Here is a 26,652-nt window from a genome sequence, read left to right as displayed (position 1 = left end):
TGGTGAACACCAAATTAAAGGCGTTATATTTGAATGCACGTGGTACAAGGAACAGTCAGAAATTGATAGATACGATGTTGTGGGCATTACAGAGACGTGCCTGCAAGAGGATTGGAGCTGGGAGCTGAATACTCAAGGTTACACATTCTATCGGAATGGCAAGCAGGTGGGTGGGTGGGTGGGTGGGGTAGCTCTGCGGGTAAGGAATTAAATTAGCAAGGGGTAACATAGGATCAGCAGATTCTATCAACAATCAGCAGTAGAGCTGAGAAACTACAAGGGTAAAAAGACCCGAATGAGTTATTTACAGGCCCCTAAACAGTAGCCAGGATATAGTACGTTACATCAGGAGATGCAATCGGCATGTAGGAAAGGCAATATTATGGTGGTCATGGGGGATTTCAATACGTAGGTAAAATCTGGTTGGTACTGAACCCCTAGAAAGGGGATTTGAGATGGTTTCTTAGAGCAGCTTTGAGTGAAGCCTACCAGGGGAAAGGCAATTCTGGATTTAGTGTTGTGTAATGACCGGATTCATTCTAATGAAGGGAGCTCAGAGTAAAGGAACCACCAGGAGGTAGTGACAATCATATGATGAGATTCAACCTGCAACTTTGCAAAGCTTAAGGATTGGGAAGCTTTTAAAAAACAACAAAAAAGTATAAAGGCAATACAGAGAGAAAAGATGAAATACGAAGGTAAGCTGCCCAATAATGTAAGAGGATAGCAAGACTTTCTTCAGATATCTAAAGAGTAAGAAAGACAAGATCTGGACAGCTCGAAAATGATGCTGGAGAAGTGATAATGGGGAATAAAGAAATGGCAGAGAAATTAAATAACTGTTTTGTATCAGTCTTCACAGTGGAAGACACCAGCTACGTGCCTGAAATTCAAGAGAGTCAGGGGGTGGAAGTTAGTGGAGTGGCTATTACCAAGGAAAAGATGCTTGGGAAGCTGAAAGGTCTAGAGGTGGATAAGTCACCTGGACTGCACCCCAGAGTTCTGAAAGAGGTGGCTTTAGAGATTGTGGAGGCATTAGTAGTGATCTTTCAAGAATCACTAGAGTCAGGAGTAGTTCCAGACAAAAATTGCAAATATTACCCCACTATACTAGAAAGGAGTAAAGCAGAAAAGTGGAAACTATAGGCTGACCTCAATGGTTGGTAAGATTTTAGTGCCCATTATAAAGGGTTTCCAAGTACTTAGAAGGACACGATAAAATAGGCCAAAGTCAGCATGGTTTTGTGAAGGGGAGATCATGTCTGACAAATCTGTTGCAATTTTTTCAGGAAGTAAATAGCACAAAGGGGTCAATGGATGTTGTTTACCTGGATTTTCAGAAAGCCTTTGATAAGGTGCCACACGTGAGACAGCTGAAGAAGATGAGAGCCCACGGTATCAAAGGGCAGATACTAGCATGGATAGCAGGTTGGCTGGATGGCAGAAGGCAAAGAGTGGCAATAAAGGGGGCTTTTTCTGGTTGGCTGCCAGTGACTAGCGGAGTTCCGCAGGGCTCGGTGCTGGGGCCGCTACTCTTCAAGTTGTATATTAATGATTTGGACGAGGGAACTGAAGGCTTTGTGGCCAAGTTTGCAGATGATGCAAAAATTGGTGGAGGGGCAGGTAGTGTAGAGAAAGCAGGGACTCTGCAGAAGGACTTGGACAGGTTGGGAGAGTGGGCAGAGAAGCGGCAGATGGAGTACAAAGTAGCAAAGTATGGAGACATGCATTTTGGTAGTAAGAATAAAGGCATAAATCAGAGGTGCAAAGGGACTTGGGAGTGCTAGTGCAGGATTCCCAAAAAGTTAATCTGCAAGTCAAATCAGTAGTAAGAAAGGCAAATGCAATGCAAGCATTTATTTTGAGGACCAGAACAAGAAAACAGGGATATCATGCTGAGGCATAATAAACCGCATTTGGAGTATGGTGAGCAATTTTGGACCCCATATCTGAGGAAGGTTGTGCTGGCGTTGGTGAGGGTCCAGAGGAGGTTTTGGAGATTTAGTCCAGGAATGAGGTTAACATGACGAGCATTTGATGGCACTGCGCCTCTACTCGCTGGAGCTTAGAAGGATGAGGAGGGAACCTCATTGAAACTAACCGAATAGTGAAAGGCCTGGATAGAGTGGATGTGGAGACGATGTTTCCACTTTTGGAAAGTCTAGGACTTGGCATCAGAATTAAAGGACATTCCTTCAGGAAGGAGATGAGGAATTTCTTTAGTCAGAAGGTGGTGAATCTGTGGAACACATTGCCACCGAAGGCTGTGAAGGCCAAGTCAATGGATATTTTTAAGGCAGAGATAGATTCTGATGAGTATGGGGGTTATGGGGAGAAGGCAGGAGAATGTGGTAAAGAGGGAAAGCTAGATCAGCCATGATTGAATGGTGGAGTAGACTTGATTAGGCTGAATTACCTTATTCTGTTCCTATCACTTATGAACTAATCAGGCTAGAGAAAGCAAAAACAAAGGATGGACTAAATCCAAGTGAACAATGAAGCAAACAAAGGCCCACCATCAAAAAGTTAATCCCAATAATATTTTGCCAGAGCAAGATCCTACAGAGAATTTACTTAAGTTTCTTCTAACCTTTGCTACTTTGTGATTCGCTGCCGTCTCATGCGAGGTATTTTGCAGCCCATCTTTCAACTGTGTGATAAACTGATCATATCCTTCTATATACGAAACTTCTACCTTTTCGAGACAAGCAGAAAGCAATTGCTGGGCCTATATATGCATATGCACAAAACAAAGGAGACACATTAGTAAACAACCATAAACTTCTGTTGGATTCTTTTAAATCTTTTGAACAAATAAGCTCCAGAAGTCACAAGAAAACTATTCAGCACTGCTAGGTATAAAAAATGTAAGTAAAATCATACACCAATTATGCAATGACATAATGATCAGTCTGAAGAAGGGTCTCGACCAGAACGTCACCCATTCCTTCTCTCCAGAGATGCTGCCTGACCTGCTGAGTTACTCCAGCATTTTATGTCTACATGCAATGACATACACCTTCAGTCTTCCCACTTTCAACAAATGAAATGCGTTCATTACAATGATAGGATAAAACAAGAGGCTCCTGTTGGTTTTGTAAAAAACTTCCCATCATTTCTAGATGCAGAATTAACACATTCCCTGCATTAGTTTGTAAACAGCTGAAGAGAGAGCAAAATAAATTAGTTTAAGAAAGAACTGCAGATGCTGGAAAACTGCAGATGCTGGAATAATCGAAAATAGACAAAAAAAGATGGAGAAACTCAGAGGATGAGGCAGCATCTATCGAGCGAAGGAATATGCGACATTTCGGGTCGAGACCCTTCTTCAGATTTCATCTTATTAGATACTGAAACCCATTCAGAAACCCATTTGAAATGAATTGAGTAAAAAGACAAGATATTTTGGAAAAAGTCATAAGAAATAATAATTCACATACAAATTACAAAAGCTCTTTCGTGTGCAGGATTTTGTCATTTCACGACGACCTGCTTTCTTGGCACTAGGAAGGAGAACTGGAACTTGTTAGCCATCTAGGATTAGTAATAATGCTGAAGAGTTTGCAACCTCAATTTTTACTAAAAGCAGATCGCACAACGATGAATTGAGAGGACATTCTAGTTTTGGAATAGGTTGGTGCTGGCATTCAACTTTCCCTGCACTCAGGTCGTTCAGTGGTTTATGCCTCAACATCAATCATCCTCAATCTCAACATCAGTCAAGAGAGAGCTAGATAGGGCTTAAAGATAGCGGAGTCTGGGCGATATGGGGAGAAGGCAGGGATGGGGTACTGATTGGGGATGATCAGCCATGATCACATTGAATGGCTGTGCTGGCTCGAAGGGCCGAATGGCCTACTCCTGCACCTATTGTCTATTTTTATCTAGATGATCATGGAACTGCACAAGAACAGGCTCATCAGCCCGCTATGTCTGTGCCAAACATAATGCCAAGACCACCACCGATCTACCTGCACATAATCGATATCTCGCCATTCCCTGCATATTAATTTGCCTCTCCAAAAACCTCTTAAACGTCACTATATTTGCCTCAACCACGATCCCCGGCAACACGTTCATGGCTCGCTCCAACTTTGTGTAATGAAAACTTCCCCCGCACATCTCCTTTCAACTTTGCCCCTCTCACTTAAACCTATGCCCCCTAGTATTTGATTTTTGCATTAGATTTTTCCGGTTCTGACTGTCTACCTTATCTACCCCTCTCATAATTTTATATACTTCTATCAGATCTCCCCACAACCTTCAGTGTTCCACAGAAAACAATCCATGTCGGTCCAACCTATCCCATTAATTATATATTACCCTTACATTTGACCTCCCAAAGTGCAAACTCCATCTGTCATATCTCCAGCCATTTCTGTAGCCGATCTATATGCAGCTGTAGACTTTTTGACAGCCATCTTCACAGTTCACGACCCCAGCAATCTTGGTGTCATCTGCAAACATACTAACCAATCGGTCTCCAAGTCTCTTATATATATATCACAAACAGCAAAGATCCCTGTAGAGCTCCACTGGTCACAGACCTCCAGCCTGAATATTCCACCACAAACCTTTATCTTCTATCAGTGATCCACTTCTGAATCCATAGGACTAAGTCACTGTTAATCCCTGCATCAGCCAACCATGGGGACTTTATCATATTCCTTAGACAACATTCACCGCCCTACCCTCATCGATCACCTTTGACAGCCGATTTCATCAAGAAATGCATTGACAACTTCATTGCTCAATTGAGGATCATCTGGATTATCGGCCCATGGGATGGACAGGAATAAGTGCTTCCCCCCCTTTCTTTCCACATTTAGCCAATAAAACAAATCAAGGATAGACACAAAAAGTTGAAGTAACTCGGCGGGTCAGACAGGGGACCCTTACTCTCAGACTGAAGAGGGGTCTCGACCTGAAATGTCATCCATTTCTTCTATCCAGAGATGAGGCCTGTCCCACTGAGTTACTCCAGCATTCTGTGTCTATCTTTGGTGTAAACCAGCAATGGTATAACTGCCTGGCAAACCAAATTCCTCGTATGTTGCAAAACATACTTGGCTAATAAATTATGATTACGATTATGATCTGCAGTTCCTTCCTACACAGATGCGTTCCCATAGCTGACTTCTGAGGCTGACTTCGTGGGCCAGTTTCTTGGCTTCCCAGCAGCCTAGATGGGCCATTCTGGTATCGTTGGACACTTCTCAGACACCGTGATCTCTGTTGGTCTGGCAAAATGGATAATCCAGAAAGGCTCTTACTCCTGTCAGGCATACCAAATGTGAAATTTGCTTCTTCCCGCTGAGATTGTAATGGCTAATCTAATTTCTATATATCTATCTATACAAAATGTAAAAGTCTTGATATATGGCAAGACTTTTACATTTTGAACAGTTATGAGGGAAATTAGTACTTATATCAGCTAGAATAGACAAATTTGACATTGACTGTGCCTGGCAGGAGTTTAGTCTTTATTCCCCTCTTGCAATATCAACAAGGACATTTGTAACTTATCCTACAGAAGACTCATATCCTACAGAAGAACATGGTGTTATATGCATATTATAAGGAACCAACTGTAGTCACTATAAAACATACATTTAGTGAATAATGGGAGATAAAAGATATTAATGATCAGTTCACAGGGAAAATGCATTTTCATTGTGTCTTTCATAGTCTTGGAACAGCCCAAATGATTTAATTGTCAATGAAATACCAGTGATCACTAATGTAATAAAGGGAAACGTTGCACAACTCGACAAACATTACAATAACAGAACAATCAACTCTACTGATCTTCGTTGAGGAATAAATATTGGCCAGCCACAAGCATAGTTTGATTATTACACTTAGAGAAATAGCATTATGTCCACCAGAGAAATCAGAAGAGGATTCAGTTTAATGTTTCATTCCAGAAACACTTTTTGACAATGGAGTACTCTGAACACTGCTCCAAAGCTGTAAACAATTTGAAAGTCTAATAAGCATTTGAAAATTAATTACAAATGGTATTTTATGTTGCAGTGCAGCATCCAACAGCCTAAAAACATTCAGATGAGGAAATCAACCCACACAGAAAATAACTATTAGGAAACATAGCGTGTCAAATTTTACTTGTAAAATTGAAAATAAATTTACAGATTAAGGGCAAAATAAAATTCCCTAGTATTTCAATCTCAGAAATCAAAATCAATGAAAATAATAATGCATGCAAATAATTAACTATGGCTTAAAATTGAAAACTCATAAAATCATACCACAATTCCAAAGCCATTAGGAATAATGATTGGAATGTATATGGCACGATATCAACTGATGAGGAAAAAAAATCCACAACGAACACTTTTCCAAAATGTTGTTTTTATAACAAAAATAAAGTACTTTATTTGAAGAAAGAGAGAACCCATCCAATAAACAACCCCTTACCTCTGTAACTGGCAATTCAAGCTGAACGACATCGTCCTGTTTTGAGACAGGGGTCTGCAGTGCTGTATCAAGTAGCAAGATGCCATTCAAGTCTTTTCTACAGCCAACTGCATAGTCATCCACAAAGACAACTTTATCCACCGCTGGAAAGTACTGACACCGCACCTGACCGCCTGGTTTGGCTGGAAAGAAAAAGAGATTCCAATTTGAATATCTATAAAGTATCCCTTTCACATTATGAAGTTTAAACTTCTGGTTTCTGAGCAGGCAGCCGTGAGGCGCCCCTGTACAGAAGGTCAGCGAGCTGTTGTTACCAATACAAATCCAAGACTATACATTTGCACAGGTCATGAAACTGGATTTTTCTCAGCTCTGCATGCCATGAGCTAACAATTTTCTTTTAATATTGCACCAAATTCTGAATTTCTGGGCTTCGTAATTTGGATTGTTAAACATTGTACAATGAAAATAAGGAAGGATGTGCTATAGTTGCACAGGGAATGTTCTATGGTACTTTATTGTCACATGTACTGGGGTACAATGAAATTCCTTTTTTGCATTCAGCTCAGCAAAAGTATTGCTATACATAAGCACAATCATAGTTAAGTAGAAGTGCATAAGAATAATACTCTGAGGCAGTTTTCACGAGTCACCATATTTTGGTGCCATTTTTCATGATTCAAGTCTGTTGTTATGAAGTAGAGTTCTTAACTTGGCCATAAAGGCCCGTTGTCCTATTGGGGTTGCAGGGCTGGCCTGGCCAAGCAAAATTGTTGGTGTGTGTCCCCCCCCGCTTTGTGCAGCTGCAGGCCACATTCGATGGGCGCACTCGGTCGTTTGGAGTGGCACCGACGCCTCAATCAACCCGCAAATCTTCATCCCTCGTCTCACCCGGCCACTGTTCAGTCCCAGAGGCGCCTCCCACCGCCAGCCTCGTAACACCCAGAGTGTTTTTGAGGGCACGGTCGGCAAAACCCCGACCCACTTGCCGGCATCATTGTACACCCCTGCATCTGCTACCACCTCCATCTTGATTGCTGTACCCCATCTTAATGTAAAGTTAACAAAACTAATGGTGGCCACAAATAGGCTCAAAAATGCACGTTTGGAGAAAAGATGCCAATTTTTATTTAAATAAAAGCCTTTCATTCACGGAAAGTGGATGTTATAAAGGACCAGGATTCATTGCCCTTCAGAAATTCCATTTAAATTATAGGGTTTGATTGGCCATTTCACAGACAAGGCTCAACAGGGAATTCTGTAGTCTGAAATGAAAGGACAATAGATTCCATCGATAAAGACATTGTTTAGTTCACCAATTTCCATTATAAGACGAGTCACAAGGAACTGCCGATGCAAGTTTACCAAAAAAAAGACAAAGTGCTGGAGTAATTCAGCAGGTTACACAGCATCTATGGAAAACGTGGATAGGTAATGTTTTGGGTCGGAAACCTTCATCAGACTAATTATGGTGGGCGGGGGTGAAGAGTGGGGGCAAGACAAAGCCTGGCAAATACAGGTGACCTTTCTGTCGACCTCCTCCATCGCCAGAGCAAGGCCACATGCAAACAGGAAAAAGAATACCTCATAATCTGCTTGAGTAGCTTACCACCTCACAGTATGGACATTGGATTGTCCAATTGTATATAACTAACCTACAAACAATCCTCCACTTCTCCCCGCCCCCCTCTTCCCTGTGCCCCTCCTGGACTTGGACCCATTTCTCTCCTTCCCTCTCCCACAGTCTGAAGAAGGGTCTCGACCCAAAACGTCACCCATTCCTTCTCTCCACAGATGCTGCCTGACCCGCTGATTTACTCCAGCTTTTTGTGTCTACCTGGGATGTTATGTTACAGATGTAGATGTGGGGTGAAGCCACATTTGGAGTATTGTGTTCAGTTTAGGAACTGAACTCAATACCTTGCTATAGGAAAGATGTTGTTAAGATGTAAAGAGTGCCAAGACTTGAGGGGCTGAGTTAGGCATCGAGGTTGGGCAGGCTAGGACTATTCCATGGAGCACAGGAGGAGAGGAGCAGGGGTGATCTTTTAGAATTAAGCTAATTGGAAAAAAGAATCAAAATGATACGATTTTAAATGCAATTTGGTGCCAGATTCTGGAATGCGCTGCTGGGGAGACAGATTCCATTATTACATTCAAAACGGAGACAAGTAGCTTAAAGAAGAGAACATATTTAATATATAGTAACTTGCAGTTACAGGGGGATGGTGATTAAGTATTTGTGAGCAAAATCTCAGTGCTGAAATGAAATCCTTGACTCTTTAATATCCAAAATTATTTTGATCACCGTCTTAATTATATTACCATCTTAAAAAACGAGTATATTGGTTCTCTCTTCACTAAGGAAGACACACACAATCTCCTGGAAATACTAGGGGACCAAGGATCTAGTGAGAGTGAGGAACTGAAGGGAATCCACATTAGTCAGAAAATGGTGTGAGGTAAACTATTGGGACTGAAGGCAGATAAATCCCCAGGGCCTGATGGTCTGCATCCCAGAGTACTCGAGGAGGTGGCCCTAGAAATCATGGATACATTGGTGATCATTTTCCAATGTTCACTCGACCCTGGATCAGTTCCTGTGGACTGGAGGGTAGCCAATGTAACTCCACTTTTTAAGAAAGGAGGGAGAGAGAAAAAGGGGAATTATAGACCAGCCTTACATCGGTAGTGGGGAAGATGCTGGAGTTGATTATTAAAGATGTTATAACAGAGCATCTGGAAAGCAGTGACGGGATCGGTCAAAATCAGCATGGATTTATAAATGGGAAATCATGCTTGACTAATCTTTTTGGAATTATTTGAGAATGGAACAAGTAGAATGGATAAGGGAGAGCCAGTGGATGTGCTGTATCTGGACTTTCAAAAAGCCTTGGACGAGGTCCCGTACAAGAGATTAGTGTGCAAAATTAGAGCACATGGTATTGGGGGTAGGGTATTGAGATGGATAGAGAACTGGTTCACAGACAGGAAGCAAAGAGTAGGAATTAATGGGTCCCTTTCAGAATGGCAGGCAGTAAATGGTACGGTGCCTCAAGGCTCGGTGCTTGGACCGCAGTTGTTTGCAATATATATTAGCAATTTAGACGAGGGAATTAGATGTAACATCTCTAAATTTGCAGATGACACAAAGCTGGGTGGCAGTGTGAGCTGCGAGGAGGATGCTATGAGGCTGCAGGGTGACTTGGATAGGTTGGGTGAGTGGGCAGAAGCATGGCAGATACAATATAATGTGGATAAATGTGAGGTTATCCACTTTGATGGCAGAACAGGAAGGCAGATTATTACTGAATGGTGTCAGATTAGGAGAAGGGGAGGTGCAACAAGACCTGGGTGTGCTTGTACATCAGTCACTAAAAGTAAGCATGCAGGTACAGCAGGCAGTGAAGAAAGCCAATGGCATGTTGACCTTTATTGCAAGAGAATTTGAGTTTAGGAACAAGGAGGTCCCACTGCAGTTGTACAGGGCCCTGGTGAGACCGCAATTTTGGTCTCCTAATTTGAGGAAGGACATTATTGCTATTGAGGGAGTGCTGCGTAGTTTCACCAGGTTAATTCCCAGGATGGCGGGACTGACCGGTGATGAAAGAATGGGCTTGAATTCGCCGAAATATAGTAGGATGAGAGGATATCTTATAGAAACATATACAATTCTTAGAGGATTGCACAGGGTAGATGCAGGAAAAATGTTCCCAATGTTTTAGGGAGTCCAGAACCGGGGGTCACAGTTTAAGAATAAGGGGTAGGCCATTTAGGACTGAGGTGAGGAAAATCTTCTTCACCCAGAGAGTTGTGAATCTGTGGAATTCTCTGCCACAGAAGGCAATGGAGGTCAATTCACTGGATGTTTTCAAGAGAGATAGATCTAGATCTTAAGACTAAAGGAATCAAGGGATATGGGGAATAAGCAGGATCGGGGTACTGATTTTAGATGATCAGCCATGATCGTATTGAATGGCAGTGGTGGCTCGAAGGACCGAATGGCCTATACTCCTTTTTGTATGTTTCTAGTAAATGTATCATCCACTTGCCACTGTTCTTTTGGATATGTCACTTCAGTCTGCCATTTAGACCTGACAAAAACAAGCTATCAATGCAAAGCATTTTAATGTTTCCCCAAATGGTGAAATTACACAAGAAAACCCCAGATGACACCATTCAAGGAGATGTTCTTTATCCCTGCAAATGATTGAAAATTTTTGTGATGAAAAGTACAGTGCAAGAATCCTTGATTTTTTCATATCCAAGTCCATCTTAAATATGCTGAATTAGATTTGTTTGTTACACTAAGAATGATAGTTTCCCTAAATACTTTAACTAAACAAAACACAGCAGAAGGAACAAAATTAAACCATTAAAGAGACAGAGACATATATACTTTGGGAAATGCTATTGACCAGATCCAAAGTCAGAAATTTAAACTGAAAAGCAAACGTTTAAAACACCTTTAACCTGTTCAATGCCACACCTGAGTATACTCGGGTCATGGTCAATAATGAAAAAAAGCAGTGAATAGGTTAAAACAAAACCTAATATATATATATAGAAATATGTTAGTATTGATTCCATCACATTCAGTCACTTTAGACTAATCATCTACAAAGAACAGATTCATCATGCAACCATCACAAATGCTGTAATCAAGAGGTTCAAGACTGGCAGCTGAATGTTCCAGGGTACAGATACAACAGGAGAGATAGATGTGGGTGTAAAAGAAGAGGGGTTGTTGCCTTATCGATTAAGGCAGTCGTCCGAGATGACATTACTGATCGTTTGTCCAGTTAGGGTGGAGCGGAAAAATAAAAAAAGAATGATCACCTTGTTGGGAGTGTACAAACACTCAAATAGTCAACGGGAATTAGAAGAGCATGTATTCAAAGAGATTGCAGGCAGCTGCAAGCTGTAAAATCATCACAGTTGGGGAATTTAACTTCCACAATTATAAACTGCAACTGTTATAGTGCAAAAGGTATAGATGGGGCGGAATTTGTCAAATGTATTCAGAAAAGTCAATGAGGTAGTGAACGTCCTAACACGTGTGAAGGTAGATAAACCTCCAGGTCCTGATCAGATATATCTGAGAACATTGTGGGAAGCTAGAGAAAAAAATTGCAGGTGCTCTGGCTGAGATATACGAGTCACCATTATATACGGGTGAGGTGCTGGAAGACTGGAGGGTGGCAAAAGTTGTGCCTCATGTTATGGCACTGTTCCACGGTACGAGTTCATTCCAAGAGCTCTCCCGAGTTTGCCCTGATTCGAATTCGGAGATTTATGGTAATGGCCGCACGTCAGTACTCGGGGCTCTCGTGGACATTTTTCAACATGTTTGTTAAATGTGTCCAAGAAAGCAACCTTAATAAATATAGAGAGGACGCAACACTGGGCCCTTCTTAAGGAATGAGGTAGGGCAGGTGACTGAAGTGTTACTGGGGGAGCACTTTGGGTCCAGTGACCACCCAAGTAAATTACCCAAATGGAATACAAAGTGCTGCTCCTAAAATTTGTGTGTGGCCTCACTCTGATAATTATGGAGGCCCAGGCCAGAAAGCTCAGTATGGGAATGGAAGAGGAGTTAAAATGCTTCGCAACCTGGAAGATTTAAGTCAGTCATGAAGCGTGGAAACAGGCCCTTTGGCCCAACTTGCCCAATATGTCCCATCTAGACTAGACCTGCATTTGGCCCATATCTGTCCAAACCTGTCCTATCCATGTACCTATCTAAATTTTCTTAAACATTGCAATAGTCCCTGCCTCAACTCCCTCCTCTGGAAGATCATTTCAGACACCCACCACCCTTTGTGTGAAAAGGTTACCCCTCAAATCCCTATTACATCTTTTCCCCTTCACCTTAAACCTATGTCCTCTGGTTCTTGATTCCCCTAGTCTGGCAAGAGACTGTGTGTCGACCCGATCTATTCCTCTCATGATTTTATATCTTATCTATATTACTAAAAGTCTGTTCTTGACCGGTTTTGGCCATCTGTGCTGCGATTTCCGAGAGAACGCCGCCACCTTCGGCCGTCATTTTTGGCCACCTCGCTCAGAGCCCCCCTCCGCCGTATGTGTGCCGAGGATTTTTCCCGTCGATGAAAATTGACAGAGATATTAATGTTTTTACAAAATTCCCCATTCTCTCTCCTGCCCCTGCTGGCGGCAGGGGGGAGGGACTATAAAACCAGGAAGTGGTGTGCCTCAATCAGTGTCTGCAAGCTGGAGGAAGGCAGAGGGTCACGTTTCTCTGAGCTGTGAATAACAATGAACACATGTTTACTCAAATGTAAGTGTCCTTAGTGGTTCTAAAACGCTTGCAGAATGTGTCTATCGGTTCTAAAATGTTTGCAAAAAGTGTTTATTGGTTCTAAAATGTTTGCAAAAAGTGTCTCTTTTGGTTCTACAATGCTTGCAGAATGTGTCTTTTTTGGTTCTTGACCGGTTTTGGCCATCTGTGCTGCAATTTCCGAGAGAATGCCGCCACCTTCGGCCGTCATTTTTGGCCACCTTACTCAGAAGCCCCCCTCCGCCGTATGTGTGCCGAGGATTTTTCCCGTCGATGAAAAATGACAGAGATATAAATGATTTTACAAAATTCCCCATTCTCTCTGCTGCGTGGGGGAGGGACTATAAAACCAGGAAGTGGTGTGCCTCAATCAGCCTCTGCAAGTGCTGTGCCTCAATCAGAGCTCTGAATGACACTGACAAATGTCTACAGCACTGTGAGTACCCTTAATTTGGTTTGAAAATGAAAATATGGTTAGAGGTAAAAAAGCACTGCCTGCAAATGGTTGTTTGGCTTTGGGTTGAAGTAAAAAGGCACTCTCTCTCCCCCCCCCCCTCCCTCTCCTCTCCCCCCTCTCCTGTCCCCCCCCCCCCTCTCCTCTCTCCCCCCCCCTCCCCTCCCTCTCCTCTCCCCCCTCTCTCTCTCCCCCTCCTCCCCTCCATCCCCTCCCCCACCGTCCCTCCCCTAAATCCCCCTCCCCTCCACACCCCTATCCCCTTCCCTCCACCCTCCCTCCCCCTCCCTGCTCCCCACCTCTCCCCCGCCCCTCATCTCGCCCCTCTCCTCCCCCTCTCTCCTCCCCCCCTCCATCCCTCCCCTAAACCCCCTCCCCTCCACACCCCCTACCCTCCACCCTCCCCCTCCCTGCTCCCCACCTCTCCCCCTCACCCCCCCTCTCTCTGCCCCTCACTCTCACCCTCGCTCTCTCCTCCCCTCCTCCCCCACCCTCCCTCTTCTCCTCCTCTCCGCCCCCCTATCCCTCTTGCCCCTCTCTGCCCTCACTCTCTAACCCCGCCCCCCCCTCCCCTCCCTCTCTAGATGTGACTGCAAGTTGGGGGCTATGGGTCAGTAGATAGGGTGGTTATGGGGTAAAAGGAGCAAATTAATAATATTAATATATCAAGGGGGGTAATTAGCGTGAGTGCGGGGGGGGGGGGGGAATAGTTTGTGTGTGATGCTGCATGCCCCCCCCCCCCCCCCCCACAACGGGTCTGCACTTGGTCTAGTACCTAAATAAAACCAACCCTCATCCTCCTGCGCACCAAGGAATGCAGTTTCCAGCCTTCTCAACCTCAGAGTCTTGGGTCCAGGCAATTTCCTCGTAAATCCTCTCTATACCCTTTCCAATTTGACATCTTTCCTGTAGCATGATGCTCAGAATTGAACACAATACTCCAAATGCGGCTGCACCAACATCTTATACAACTGCAACATGACCTTCCAACTTCTATACTCAATATTATTAAAGCTTTATTTCAGACACAGGTCCATATAAGGAATGTAGTAAGGAACTGCAGATGCAGGTTTAAACCAGAGATACACAAAGCTGGAGTAACTCAGCGGGTCAGACAGAATCTCTGAAAAACAGGAATGGGTGACGTTTCAGGTCGAAACCCTTCTTTAGACTGAGAGTTCACGCATTGGGTGGCTCCACGTGCGGCAGCCTCGCTAGCAGCTGTCTGTCCTTTCATCCTTTTTAATATTTTTAGTTTGTCTAAAAGTTTTGTTTTGGAGGTCTTTTAGTCTTTTTATGTGGAGGGGTAGATGACAAACGTAACGGGCCCAGCACCGAATCTCGAGGCACACCACTAGTCACAGGCCTCCAGTCCGAGAGGTCTCCAGTCCCACCATCACCCTCTGCATCCTTCCATGGAGACAATTTTCTATCCAATCAACTATCTCTCCTTGGAACCCATGCGATCTAACTTTCCAGAGCAGCCTACCAAGCGGAACCTTGTTAAATACTTTGCGGAAATCCATTTATACACATCGACAGCTCTGCCCTCATCAAACTTTTTGGTCACATCTTCAAAAACTCAATCAGATTTGTGAGACACGACCTCCTAGGTACAAAACCATGCTGATTATCCATAATCATGCATCTAAATGCACGGATATCCTATTCCTCTGAACACCCATAAGTATTCTTTCGAACTTCAGATGTTAAGCTCACTGGCCTATAGTTTCCAGCCCTTGGTGAATCGAGGCTCAACATTTGCCACCCTCCAGTCTTCCAGCACATCTCCTGTATTTTATTACAACTTGTAAATTTCAGCCAGGGCTTCCCACAATGTCCTCGGATACTGATCCGGCCCAGGAGACTTGTCTACCTTTATACGCGTCAGGGCCTTCAGCACCTCTTTGACCGCTCACCCTTGACTGCCCCAAGTTCCTCAATCCTCGTCTTTCTCCTTGGTAAATATAGAGAAAAAATATTTTTTGAGGACTTTGCCCATCCCCTGTGGCTCCACAGTTGCCTGTTCTGATTCCTGAAGGATCCCTCTCTCTCTCTCATTCTCTCTCTCTCTCTCTCTCTCTCTCTCTCTCTCTCTCTCTCCGTTTACACTTTTCCCTTTATTATGTACATACAATCTCTTGGGATTATCCTTAATGCTATCTGCCAGAGCTATCTCCTGTCCCCTTTTTGTCCTTCCGATTTCCTTTTAGATCGTTCCTTTGTTTCAAAACCTCCTCCAGAGATCCACTTTATCCCAGTTGCCTATACCTGTCCCATGCCTTGTTCTTACTCTTGACTAAAACATCGATAGGTGCACCGTAGAAAGCATTTCATCAGGATACACCACAGCTTGGTTTTGGAACAGCTCCATCCAAGACCGCAAGAGATTGCAGCGCATTGTGGACGCAGGCCAGACCATCACACAAACCAACCTCCCTTCTATTGGCCATGTATACCTCACACTGCCTCGGCAAGGCCAGCAGCATTATCAAGGACGAGTCGCACCCTGGCCACTGCCACTTCTCCCCTCTCCCATCACGCAAAAGGTATAGAAGTGTGAAAACGCACACCACCAGATTCAGGGACAGTTTTTCCCAGCAGTTATCAGGCAACAGAATCATCCAAGCACAACCAGGGAGCAGTGCTGAACTACTGATCAGACTTTGCTGGCTTTACCTTGCACTAAACATTATACCTTTATCATGTATCAAAACACTGTAAATAACTCAATTGTAATCATGTTTTGTCTTTCTGTTGACTGGTTAGCACGCAACAAAACTATTCACTGTACCTCGGTACACTTGACAATAAACTAAACTGATCTGAAATAACACCTCAATTTCCCTCAACCCTGTCCCTCCCGAAGCTTCTGCACCCTGGAACATTGAGCCAGGCTACAACGACCCAGCCGCCGCATGTCCCTATCCATGCCCCAAGGTCATCTGCCTTACCCGTCAGGCCCTTTGCATTAAAATAAGTGCAATCCAAACCAACATGACAATAAATTGTATTGTATTGTAACATTACTTCCACACACTCTGCCTTTCTCCTGCCTGTTCTGCCCTCTATACTTTCTCTCATCACCCTCCATAACAACTTCTAACCTGTCACCTGCCTCTGTCCTGTATAAGATCCTACCCCCCCCCTGCCAATCTAGTTTAAACCCACCATTGTAACTTGAAAGGTGTATGAATATCAATGTCTTACTCAAAAACAGAGGGTGGCACAGTGATGCAGCAGTATAGTTGCTCTCTTACAGCACCAGAGACCCGGGTACAGCCCTGGCTATGGATACTGACTGTACGGAGTTTGAACGTTCTCCCTGTGAGGCGTGGGTTTTCTCTGGGTACTCCTTTTTCCTCCCACATTTCAAAGACGTGCACGTTTGTAGGTTAATTGGCTGCTGTAAATTGTCCCTAGTGTGTAGGATGCAAAAGTGGGATAACATAGAACTAGTGTACGAGTGATTGTTGGTCAGTGCAGACTCCTTGGGCCAAAGAGCCCATTTCCATGCTGTATCTTTAGACTTTTGTCAGGCTGACAATTAAACACGGAGACAGAGAGCAAAGCAAGCAAAACGCAGCTGCACACTGATTTTACTCCAAGTAGAGATGGATTTTATTTTTTATTTTGGTGAGGTTGTTGGGTGCAAGTCAGTCATACATCATGGAACAGGCCCTTTTGGCCCAACTTGCCTATGCCAACCAAGATGCCCATCTATGCAGTCCCACTTGACAGTGTTTGGCAAATGTCCATCTTCCCCATCACTTCTCATCACTACATAGGGACCACAGTTAAAATGCTGCCTATACTAATAAATAGAAAATGAACAAGAATGATACAAAAATCCCCAGATACCAAAACATTGGATTATTTGTAGATGTGTGCTTGATGGTCAGTGGGGAGTTGGTGGGCTAAAGGGCTCCTGCTTTAGTACCGTACGATTATGGAATCCACGCTGAGGAGTTGCAAAGCAATGCAGGAAAGGGGCAATAATTGGCTTTGCCAAACCATCAAGAGCATCATTCTAAATGTTACACCTGCTTTGAAAGATATCTACTTATCATTAATACCATTCCTTCACTAAAATGTCCAGTACTAAGGGAAATATTTGATTGCCACTATTCAAACTGTACAATGTGAAAGCTCATGTATCTCAGGTGATTCACCTTTCCCCATGCAGAAATGCAGATGATGCAATATCCATATAGTGGCAAAATTCATATCCTCTATTTTGGTTTAAGATATTGTATCACGTTAGATTTGTGGAAGCATTTACAAATTCACCAACAGTAAAGTCTGCCTGCAGGAATGGAAGAGCAATATTTTCATTTTAAAACTACTAATGAAGATTTCTGCGTCTCTGAGAATCATGCACAAGAGATAGCCATGGTAACCAAGGTGCTGCTGGTCAACACTCATTTTATCACTGATCTATTGGAAATTAGAGACAGCATTAAAATACACAATTGAAAAGACAAATCACTAAAATAATGCTGCATTGATGACACAAAAACATGCTGTTGAGTTCTTCATGAATTCTTGTTTCATATACATGCTGTTAAAGTAACAGTATTGACAGATTTCTCCTTTTTAAAAAAAAATTTGGCACTCCATTTTGTTTTGTCCATTTTATTTGCCTTATCCATTATACATCCTGGGAGATTCAAAAGCTTCAGTTCATTCCAGCTTGGTACTATAAAAACAAAACTGAAATCTGTGATTCACTCAGTCCAGATTCTGTAGGACGACACAAACCCGACTTTGTCTCTGCTCTCAAACATTAAAAGTTGCTAAGCACCAAGCTCACAAATAATTAAGGATAGAAGAAAGTCAGTTGCAGGAATGTTTCAGAATTTTAGCTCTTCCCACTAAATGGGGAGGAACTGCATATACATTTATAAAACTACCAAACTAAATTGAGCTTTCAAGGGGCACAAATTGTCAAAAATGCCAATTTCACCCCTTCCTCAAAAAACAAACACAAACAATTATTATTAGAGTAATTCAGCGGGTCAGGAGGACATGATTAGGCATCCAAAACTACCTCAAAGTTTCTTCACTGCCATCTAATTGGGCAGGACATCAACGGTCTCAATTTGTCCAGCAGTTTATATTTTGCTCCAGATACCAAAATGTGCATACTTCATATTCTGCTGGGGTAGGTCACAACTCAATATGACTTCTCCAATTTCAAGTAAACCCCATCCACCCGTTTTTTTTCCCCATGCCCCCCCCCCCCCCCCCCCGGTATAGAAACATAGAAAATAGGTGCAGGAGGAGGCCATTCGGCCCTTCGGGCCAGCACCGCCATTCATTGTGATCATGGCTGATCGGCCCCAATCAATAAACCGTGCCTGCCTTCTCCCCATATCCCTTGATTCCACTAGCCCCTAGAGCTCTATCTAACTCTCTCTTAAATCCATCCAGTGATTTGGCCTCCACTGCCCTCTGTGGCAAGGAATTCCATAAATTCACAACTCTCTGGGTGAACATTTTTTTTCTCACCTCAGTCTTAAATGGCCTCCCCTTTATTCTAATACTGTGGCCCCTGGTTCTGGACTCGCCCAACATTGGGAACATTTGTCCTGCTTGTCCAGTCCTTTTATAATTTTATATGTTTCTATAAGATCCCCCTCATCCTTCTAAACTCCAGTGAATACAAGCCTAGTCTTTTCAATCTTTCCTCATATGACAGTCCCACTATCCCAGGGATCAATCTCCTGAACCTACGATGCACTGCCTCAATCACAAGGATGTCCTACCTCAAATTAGGAGACCAAAACTGTGCACAATACTCCAGATGTGGTCTTACCAGAGCCCTATACTACTGCAGAAGAACCTCTTTACTCCTATACTGAAATCCTCTTGTTATGAAGGCCAACATTCCATTAGCTTTCTTCACTGCCTGCTGTACCTGCACACCAACTTTCAGTGACCGGTGTACAGGTACACCCAGGTCTCGCTGCACCTCCCCCTTACCTAACCTAACCCTATTGAGATAATAATCTGCCCCCTTGTTTTTACCGCCAAAGTGGACAACCTCTTTGCTTCCTGTCTGCCAACCAATTTTCTATCCATGTCAACACCATACCTCCAATACCATGTGCTCTAATTTTAGTCACCAGTCTCCCGTGCGGGACCTTATCAAAGGCTTTCTGAAAGTCTAGATACACTACATCCACCGGCTCCCCTTCATCCATTTTACTCGTCACATCCTCAAAAATGTTCAGAAGATTAATCAAGCATGATTTCCCTTTCATAAATCCATGTTGACTTGGACAAATCCTTTTACTGCTATCCACATGCCCCATTATTACCTCTTTAATAATTGACTCCAGCAGCTTTACCACCACCGAAGTCAGGCTAATTGGTCTGTAATTCCCCGTTTTCTCTCTCGCTCCTTTCTTGAAAAGTGGGATAACATTAGTATGTACTCAACTCTCCCACCCCACCACCTCCCCCTGCCCCCCCCCTCCACCAAGTATTTTCCCCTCCTTCCCACACTCACTTTCCGACAGTCCCCATTTCCCAGACTCACCCATTTCCCTTTAATCCCCAGTTCCTCATCACACATATACCTCCTTTTGACTCTAAATTTCACTCCACCTCTTCTGTCCTTATGTGATACCCTTTTGTCTCATTTTCACATCCAGCTATTGTCCCTAACTCAGCCCATCTACCACACCCATTCTCCCTTAACCAGTATCAACCTATCACTGTCCTGGCTTTGTCCTATCCCCACCTTGCTTTTCCATCTTTCTACACACTACTCCAATTCCTCTGAAGAAGGATCGCTATCCGAATAGTTGTCTGTCCAATCCCTCCAGGTGCTGCCCGACCCGCTAAGTTCCTCCAGCACATTGTGTTATGCTCACATTTTCAGCATCTGCATTTCTTGTGTCATCATGTGAAATCTTTCAAGAGAGAGTAATGCCCCTGTCCCACTTAGGAAACCCGAACGGAAACCTCTGGAGACTTTGCGCCCTACCCAAGGTTTCCGTGCGGTTCCCGGAGGTTTTTGTCAGTCTCCCTACCTGCTTCCACTACCTGCAACCTCCGGCAACCACCTGCAACCTCGGGGAACCGCACGGAAACCTTGGGTGGGGCGCAAAGTCTCCAGATGTTTCCGTTCTGGTTTCTTAAGTGGGACAGGGCCCATTTTGGATGATCAGCCATGACAATATTGGATGGCTGGCTCGAAGGGCCTAATGGCCTACTCCTGTACCTATTTTCCATGTTTTTCTATGTTTTCTAAATGGGTTTGAAGCCATGTAAACTGTAATGATAAACAATGACATGATAATGTCGAGATCCTGATGAGTATTGACAGGGTGGATGTGGAGAACGCCTTCTCTTGTGACCCAATCAGGAATTAGAAGGTCACTGATTAACAGATGGCTGGCTATTTACAAGAAGGAGTCACACATTTACGAAGCAAAGGATCATAATCTCTGGAACACCTTTGCTCAGAGGATTGCGGAAACAAAGTCTACGAATAGGTTTAAAGTGGACCATATTTGAACCATATGTTCAAATGTGGTTTGGACACCATGTGTAGATCAGATCAATGGAAGTCATTTCCCTTTGAGGATTTTACATCTGCCAAGTAGGGCCTTATTTTAACATTTCCTCAGTAACACAGAATCTCTAATAATGCAGTGTACCTCAGCACAGCACAAGTGATTTGCACTAGATTTCAGTGTCCAAGTCTCTGAAAAGGGACTTGAACTCAAACAACCTTTTTACTCTACATACCAACAGTTTCTTAGCATCTACCACACAGACGTTGCATAAACTTCTATGCTGTAGATTTTTCCGCCCAAAGACAGGCTTTAAATCTGGACCCAAGGAACCACTGGAGATGTAACATACCTGTTCCAACACCCTACCCCCAAATACCATGTGCTCTAATTTTAGTCACCACTCCCGTGCGGGACCCTATCAAAGGCTTTCTGAGTCTAGATACTCTACATCCACTGGCACCCCTTCATCCAATTTTACTTGTCACATCCTCAAAAAACTCCAGAAGATTAGTCAAGCATGATTACCATTTCATAAATCCATTTTGACTTGGACTAATCCTTTTACTGCTATCCAAATGCCCCATTATTACGTCTTTAATAATTGACTCCAACATCTTTCCCACCACCAAAGTCAAGCTAACTGGTCTGTAATTCCCCGTTTTCTCTCTCGCTCCTTTCTTGAAAATTGGGATAACATTAGCTATCCTCCAATCCACAGGAACTGATCCTGAATCGATTGAACACTGGAAAATGATCACCAATGCGTCCACTATTTCTGGAGCCACCTCCCTGAGGACCCTGGGATGCAGACCATCAGGCCCAGGGGAATTATCATTGTTCAGTCCCATTAGCCTACCCAATACTATTTCTTGCCTAATGAAAATTTATTTCAGTTCCTCTACCCCCTTAGATCCTCTGTCCTCCAGTACATCTGGGAGATTGTTTGTGTCTTCCTTAGTGAAGACAGATCCGAAGCACCTGTTCAACTCTTCTGCCATTTCCTTGTTACCCATAATAATTTCACCCGTGTCAACCTTCAAGGGACCCACATTTGACTTATCTACTCTTTTTCCCTTAACATATCTAAATAAGCTTTTACTGTCCTTCTTTATATTCCTGGCCAGCTTCCCTTCGTACTTCATCTTTTCAGCCCGTATTGCCAGTTTTGTTTCCTTCTGTTGTCCTATGAAAGTTTCCCAATCCTCTGCCTTCTGGCTACTCGTTGCTGTGTTATACATCTTTTAGTTTTATCCCCAACTTCCCTTGTCAGCCACGGTTGCCTCCTGCTCCCCTTAGAATCTTTCTTCCTTTTTGGAATGAAATGATCCCGCGTCTTCCGGATTATGCCCAGAAATTCCTGCCATTGCTGTTCCATCATCATTCTTGCTAGGATCCCTTTCCAGTCTACCTTGGCCAGCTGCTCTCTCATGCCTTCATAGTCCCCTTTGTTCAACTGCATCACTGCCACTTCCGATTTAACCTTCTCCTTCTCAAATTGCAGTTTAAAACTAATCATATAGGATCACTACCTCCAAGCGGTTCCTTTACCTCGAGTTCTCTTATCATATCTGGTTCATTCGACAACACTAAATCCAGAATTGCCTTTTCTCTGGCCGGCTCCATTACAAGCTGCTCTGAGAATCCATCTCGGAGGCACTCTACAAACTCTCTTTCTTGGGGTCCTGAACCAACCTGATTTTCCCAGTCTACCTGCATATTGAAATCCCCCATCACCACAGTGGCATTACCTTTGTTACATGCCTGTTTTAACTCCTGCTGCAACTTACACCCTACATCCGGGCTACTATTTGGGGGTCTGTAGATAACACCAATTAGTGTCTTCTTGCCTTTACAATTCCTCAACTCAATCCACAGTGACTCTACCTCGTCAGTCCCTATGTCTTCCCTCGCAAGGGACTGAATTCCATCCCTCACCAGCAGCTACCACCACCCCCCCCCCCCCCCCCCCCCCCCCTCCCCTCCCCACTCCTCCTCTGCCCACCTGCCTGTCCTTTCAAGAGGACTAGAAAATAAAAGCAAATGTCAGATTCATACAAAATAGTGCAGGAGTAGGCCATTCAGCCCTTCAAGCCAGCACCGTTATTCAATACGATTGTTGCTGATCATCTAAAATCAGTACCCCATTCTGGCTTTTTCCACATATCCGTTGATTCCCTTAGCTCCAAGAGTTAAATCTAATTCTCTCTTGAGCACATCCACAGTGAATTGGCCTCCACTGCCTTCTGTGGCAGAGAATTCCACAGATTCACAACTCTCTGGGTGAAAACATTTTTCCTCATCTCTGTAATGCTGAGGCCTTAAAACTCACTGGTCAGGCCACATTTAGTATATTGTGAAGATGGACACAAAATGCTGGAGTAACTCAGTGGGACAGGTAGCATTTCTGGAGAGAAGGAATGGGTGACGTTTCTCGATCCGAAACATCTCATTCCTTCTCTCCAAAGATGCTGCCTATCCCATTGAGTTATTCCAGCACTTTGTGCTTCTCTTCAGCGTAAACCAGCATCTACAATTCCTTCCTCCACATTTGGAATATTGTAAGCACCTTTGGACTCCATATCTGAGAAAGATGTGCTGCCAGAGGAGGTTTAAGAGAATGATCCAGGGATACTTGGTTTAACATATGAGGAGTGTTTAATGGTTCTGGGCCATTAGAAGGATGAGTGAGTGGGGAGCTCATTGAAACCAACCGAATAATGAAATGCCTAGATAGAGTGGATGTGAAAAGGATGATTACAGTAGTGGGAGAGTCTAGGACCAGAGGGCATATCCTCAGAATAAAATAACGTACCTTTAGAAGGGAGAGGAAGAGGAATTTCTTTAGCCAGAAGGTGATGAATCTATGGAATTCATTGCCACAGAAGATTGTTAGGCTCTTTTTTATAATGGTGTCAAAGATCACGGAGAAGACAGGAGATTGGGGTCGAGGAGGAAAAATAGATCAGCCATGTTGGAATGGCAGAGCAGACTCAATGGACCAAAATGGTCCAATTCTGTTCCTATGGCTAAATATTTCTTAAATATTTCAAGAACCATGTAAAATAATTTGCTCCATATAATTTCAAAAAAATGAATCATGTAACAAAATCTTGATAGAATTAAATTCCACTCAGAACTGTTTACCATGAAGCACATCTACAAAGTACAGTAAAATCGTATCTCTTATTCATGCATCTAGATTTCTCGTGCAACCACTGACCAGCAAATTTCACTCCAAGCATCATGCAAAATGCGAAGTTTATTTCTTTGAAACCTGGTAATTCATGCTGTGAGTACATTCATTCAATTTACTTTTGCATTAATACTGCTTTTACTTAAAATACAGAATTACAGTGCGAAACATCATCTGAAAGGGTAAGATGATATAGTCCAATTTATTGAAAGGTTTATGTACAAAATACTTATTTACGGGATATCTTTTGTGCAATTTTTATGAAACCAATATATTCATGCAACCAGCAATCCCACTCCCACCCCCCACCCCCCCGCCCCCAATTTCTTGTGGATATTGGATGGCCAACTTTACCATTAGCCCTAAGAGCTTTATCTAACTCAACTTCCAAACGGTACTTAGTCATAACAGACCCTTCGGCCCAACTCGCCCAACAATGTCCCGGCTACCCTAGTCTCAACTTGCCTGCGCTTGGTCCACAACCCTCCAAACCTGTCCTAGCCGTGTACCTGTCCAACTGTTTCTTAAACGATGGAATAGTCCCAGCATCAACTACCTCCTCTGGCAACTTGTTCCATGCACCCATCACCCTCTGTGTGAAAAAGTTATCCCTTGGATTCCTATTAAATCTTTTCCCCTTCACCTTGAACCTATGTGCTCTGGTCCTCGATTCCACTACTCTGGGTAAAAGACTGTGCATCTACCCGATCTATTCCTTTCATGACTTGTACACCTCTATAAGATCTCCCCTCATCCTCCTGCCTCCATGGAATAGAGACCTAGCCTACTTAACCTCGCCCTATAGTTCACACCCTCTAGTCCTAGCAACATCCTCGTAAATCTTTTCTGAACCCTTTCAAGCTTGACAATATCTTTCCTATAACATGGTGCCCAGAGCTGAACACAATATTCTAAATGCACTCACCAAAGTCTTATACAACTGCAACATGACCTCCCAATTTCTATACTCAATACTCTGACTGATGAAGCCCAAAGTGCCAAAAGCCTTTTTGACTACCTTATCTACCTGCGACTCGACCTTCAAGGAAACATGCACTTGTACTACTAGATCCCTTTGCTCTACAACACTACCCAGAGGCCTACCACTTACTTGTAGGTCCTGCCCTTGTTCGCCATCCCAAAATGCAACACCTCACACTCGGAAATTTACCACTATTATTGTGCACATATGCACAACATAAGTGATATTTTATTAGCATTACACAATTATAATATTTATAAATAATGAAAAGCCCCAATACAATGCACACGATATACATGAGCTCCATCACCATACATGCAAATGTTTCAATGTAGATTAAAAATGGAGTAAATATGAGCATATTTAACATTCAGGATGTATATACTAATTGAGACATTTGCAATCGTTTACACATTGAGAAGTTTGACCATTTTGTACTGTCCCATAGAGCCTTGAGAAATGAGCGCTGTGACACAATGTTTTTACTCAATTTGAAGGACCATGATTCTTGGAGAAGGAGGAAATGGTAAAGAGAAAGAAAAACAGAAAGCCGGTGTACAATCAGCGATTCGGGCTGTTATAGTGACACATTTCCACCCCATCCTCGCCGACACATTTTTTTAACCATCAGACTGTAAATTAGCAAGCCATCACCTCGGCTTTTCCAACCAATTGTACGGGCTAGATGAAGATGCATCTGCCACACTTTCCCCGATGTCAGCCCGCCCTCCCTCCCTCCCCACACGGGCTCAGTTGTCATTCCCAGGCCGGGCTTGTGTCGATGGCGGCCGCCTGCCGCTTCCCGCACCAGCCCTTCCCTCCCCTCCCCTTCCCTTCCCCTCCCGATCGTCAAGCGGGAACAGCGAGCGGCTCGACCGTGGCGGGCTGAAGGCGGAGACAGATGCCGCCGCGGTTGCGACTCCACCGTCGGCCCGGTGCGGCCCGGCCCAGCCCACACTGACTCACCATTTAACCGGGACACCTGCAGCACGGCGCCCGAGGTGCCATCGATGACTTTGACGGTGGAGCAGCTGGTGACGGCGAGGATCGCGTTGAGGGACGGGTGGTAGGCCAGGCTCCGCAGCCCTTCCTCGCAGCTCAGGCAGCCGTCGCGGGTAACGAGCCACTCAGGCTCAGGCTCGGGCTCGGGCTCGGCCGCTGCCGCCGCCGCCATGTTGGAAGCAGCTGTGAAACAGGAAGAGCCGCCCCGCCGCCAACTTTAACCCCGCCGCGCTCGTCACAAGCAGCCTGGCAACCGCACAGGAAGCGACCGCCGCACGTCACCGCCACGGCACGGCACGGCGCGTCACCGGCACGGCGCGTCACGGGCACGGCACGGCGCGTCACCGGCACGGCAGGGAGGGAGGGAGGGAGGGCCAGGAGCAAGAGGGCAGGGGCAAGGCAAGATGGGAGGGCAAGGGGGACAAGAAGGCAGAGGGCAAGGCAAAAAGGCAGGGGGCAGGACCAGGGGCAAGAGGGCAAGGCCAGGGAGGGCAGGGGCAAGAGGGCAAGGCCAGGGTAAGAAAGGCCAGGGCAGAGGCATGAGGACAACGCTAACAAGGGGGCAAGGCAGGGCCAGAGAGGGCAGGGACAAGGCCTGCAATAGGGCAAGGCCGGGCAAGGGAATAGAAGGCAAGGCGAGGCCAGGGCAGGTGTGCGAGGGCAGGATCAGGCAAGGCACTAGACAATAGGTGCAGGAGTAGGCCATTCGGCCAGCACATCCAGAGAACCTGGCTCCACCGCCCTCTGAGGCAG

General features: G+C 44.3%; 1 protein-coding gene across 7 annotated transcripts in view; it reads right to left on the bottom strand.

The window, feature by feature from the left end:
* Window positions 1-26,139, bottom strand: part of birc6 (baculoviral IAP repeat containing 6) — a 344,318-nt gene extending 318,179 nt beyond the window's left edge. For all 7 annotated transcript variants that reach the window (XM_033025120.1, XM_033025122.1, XM_033025124.1 and 4 more), the window contains exons 1-3: window positions 25,864-26,139; window positions 6,439-6,620; window positions 2,591-2,728 (exon numbers count right to left, since the gene is read on the bottom strand). In XM_033025120.1, coding sequence (XP_032881011.1) covers window positions 2,591-2,728; window positions 6,439-6,620; window positions 25,864-26,071 — 528 coding nt within the window. In that variant the 5' untranslated portion in view covers window positions 26,072-26,139. The remainder of the gene's footprint in view (window positions 1-2,590; window positions 2,729-6,438; window positions 6,621-25,863) is intronic.
* Between the last annotated feature and the right edge of the window lie 513 nt (window positions 26,140-26,652).

Source organism: Amblyraja radiata, chromosome 8 (genome assembly GCF_010909765.2).
Source record: "Amblyraja radiata isolate CabotCenter1 chromosome 8, sAmbRad1.1.pri, whole genome shotgun sequence".
Classification (NCBI taxonomy): Eukaryota; Metazoa; Chordata; class Chondrichthyes; order Rajiformes; family Rajidae; genus Amblyraja; species Amblyraja radiata.
This window is presented reverse-complemented; position numbering and strand designations above follow the sequence as displayed.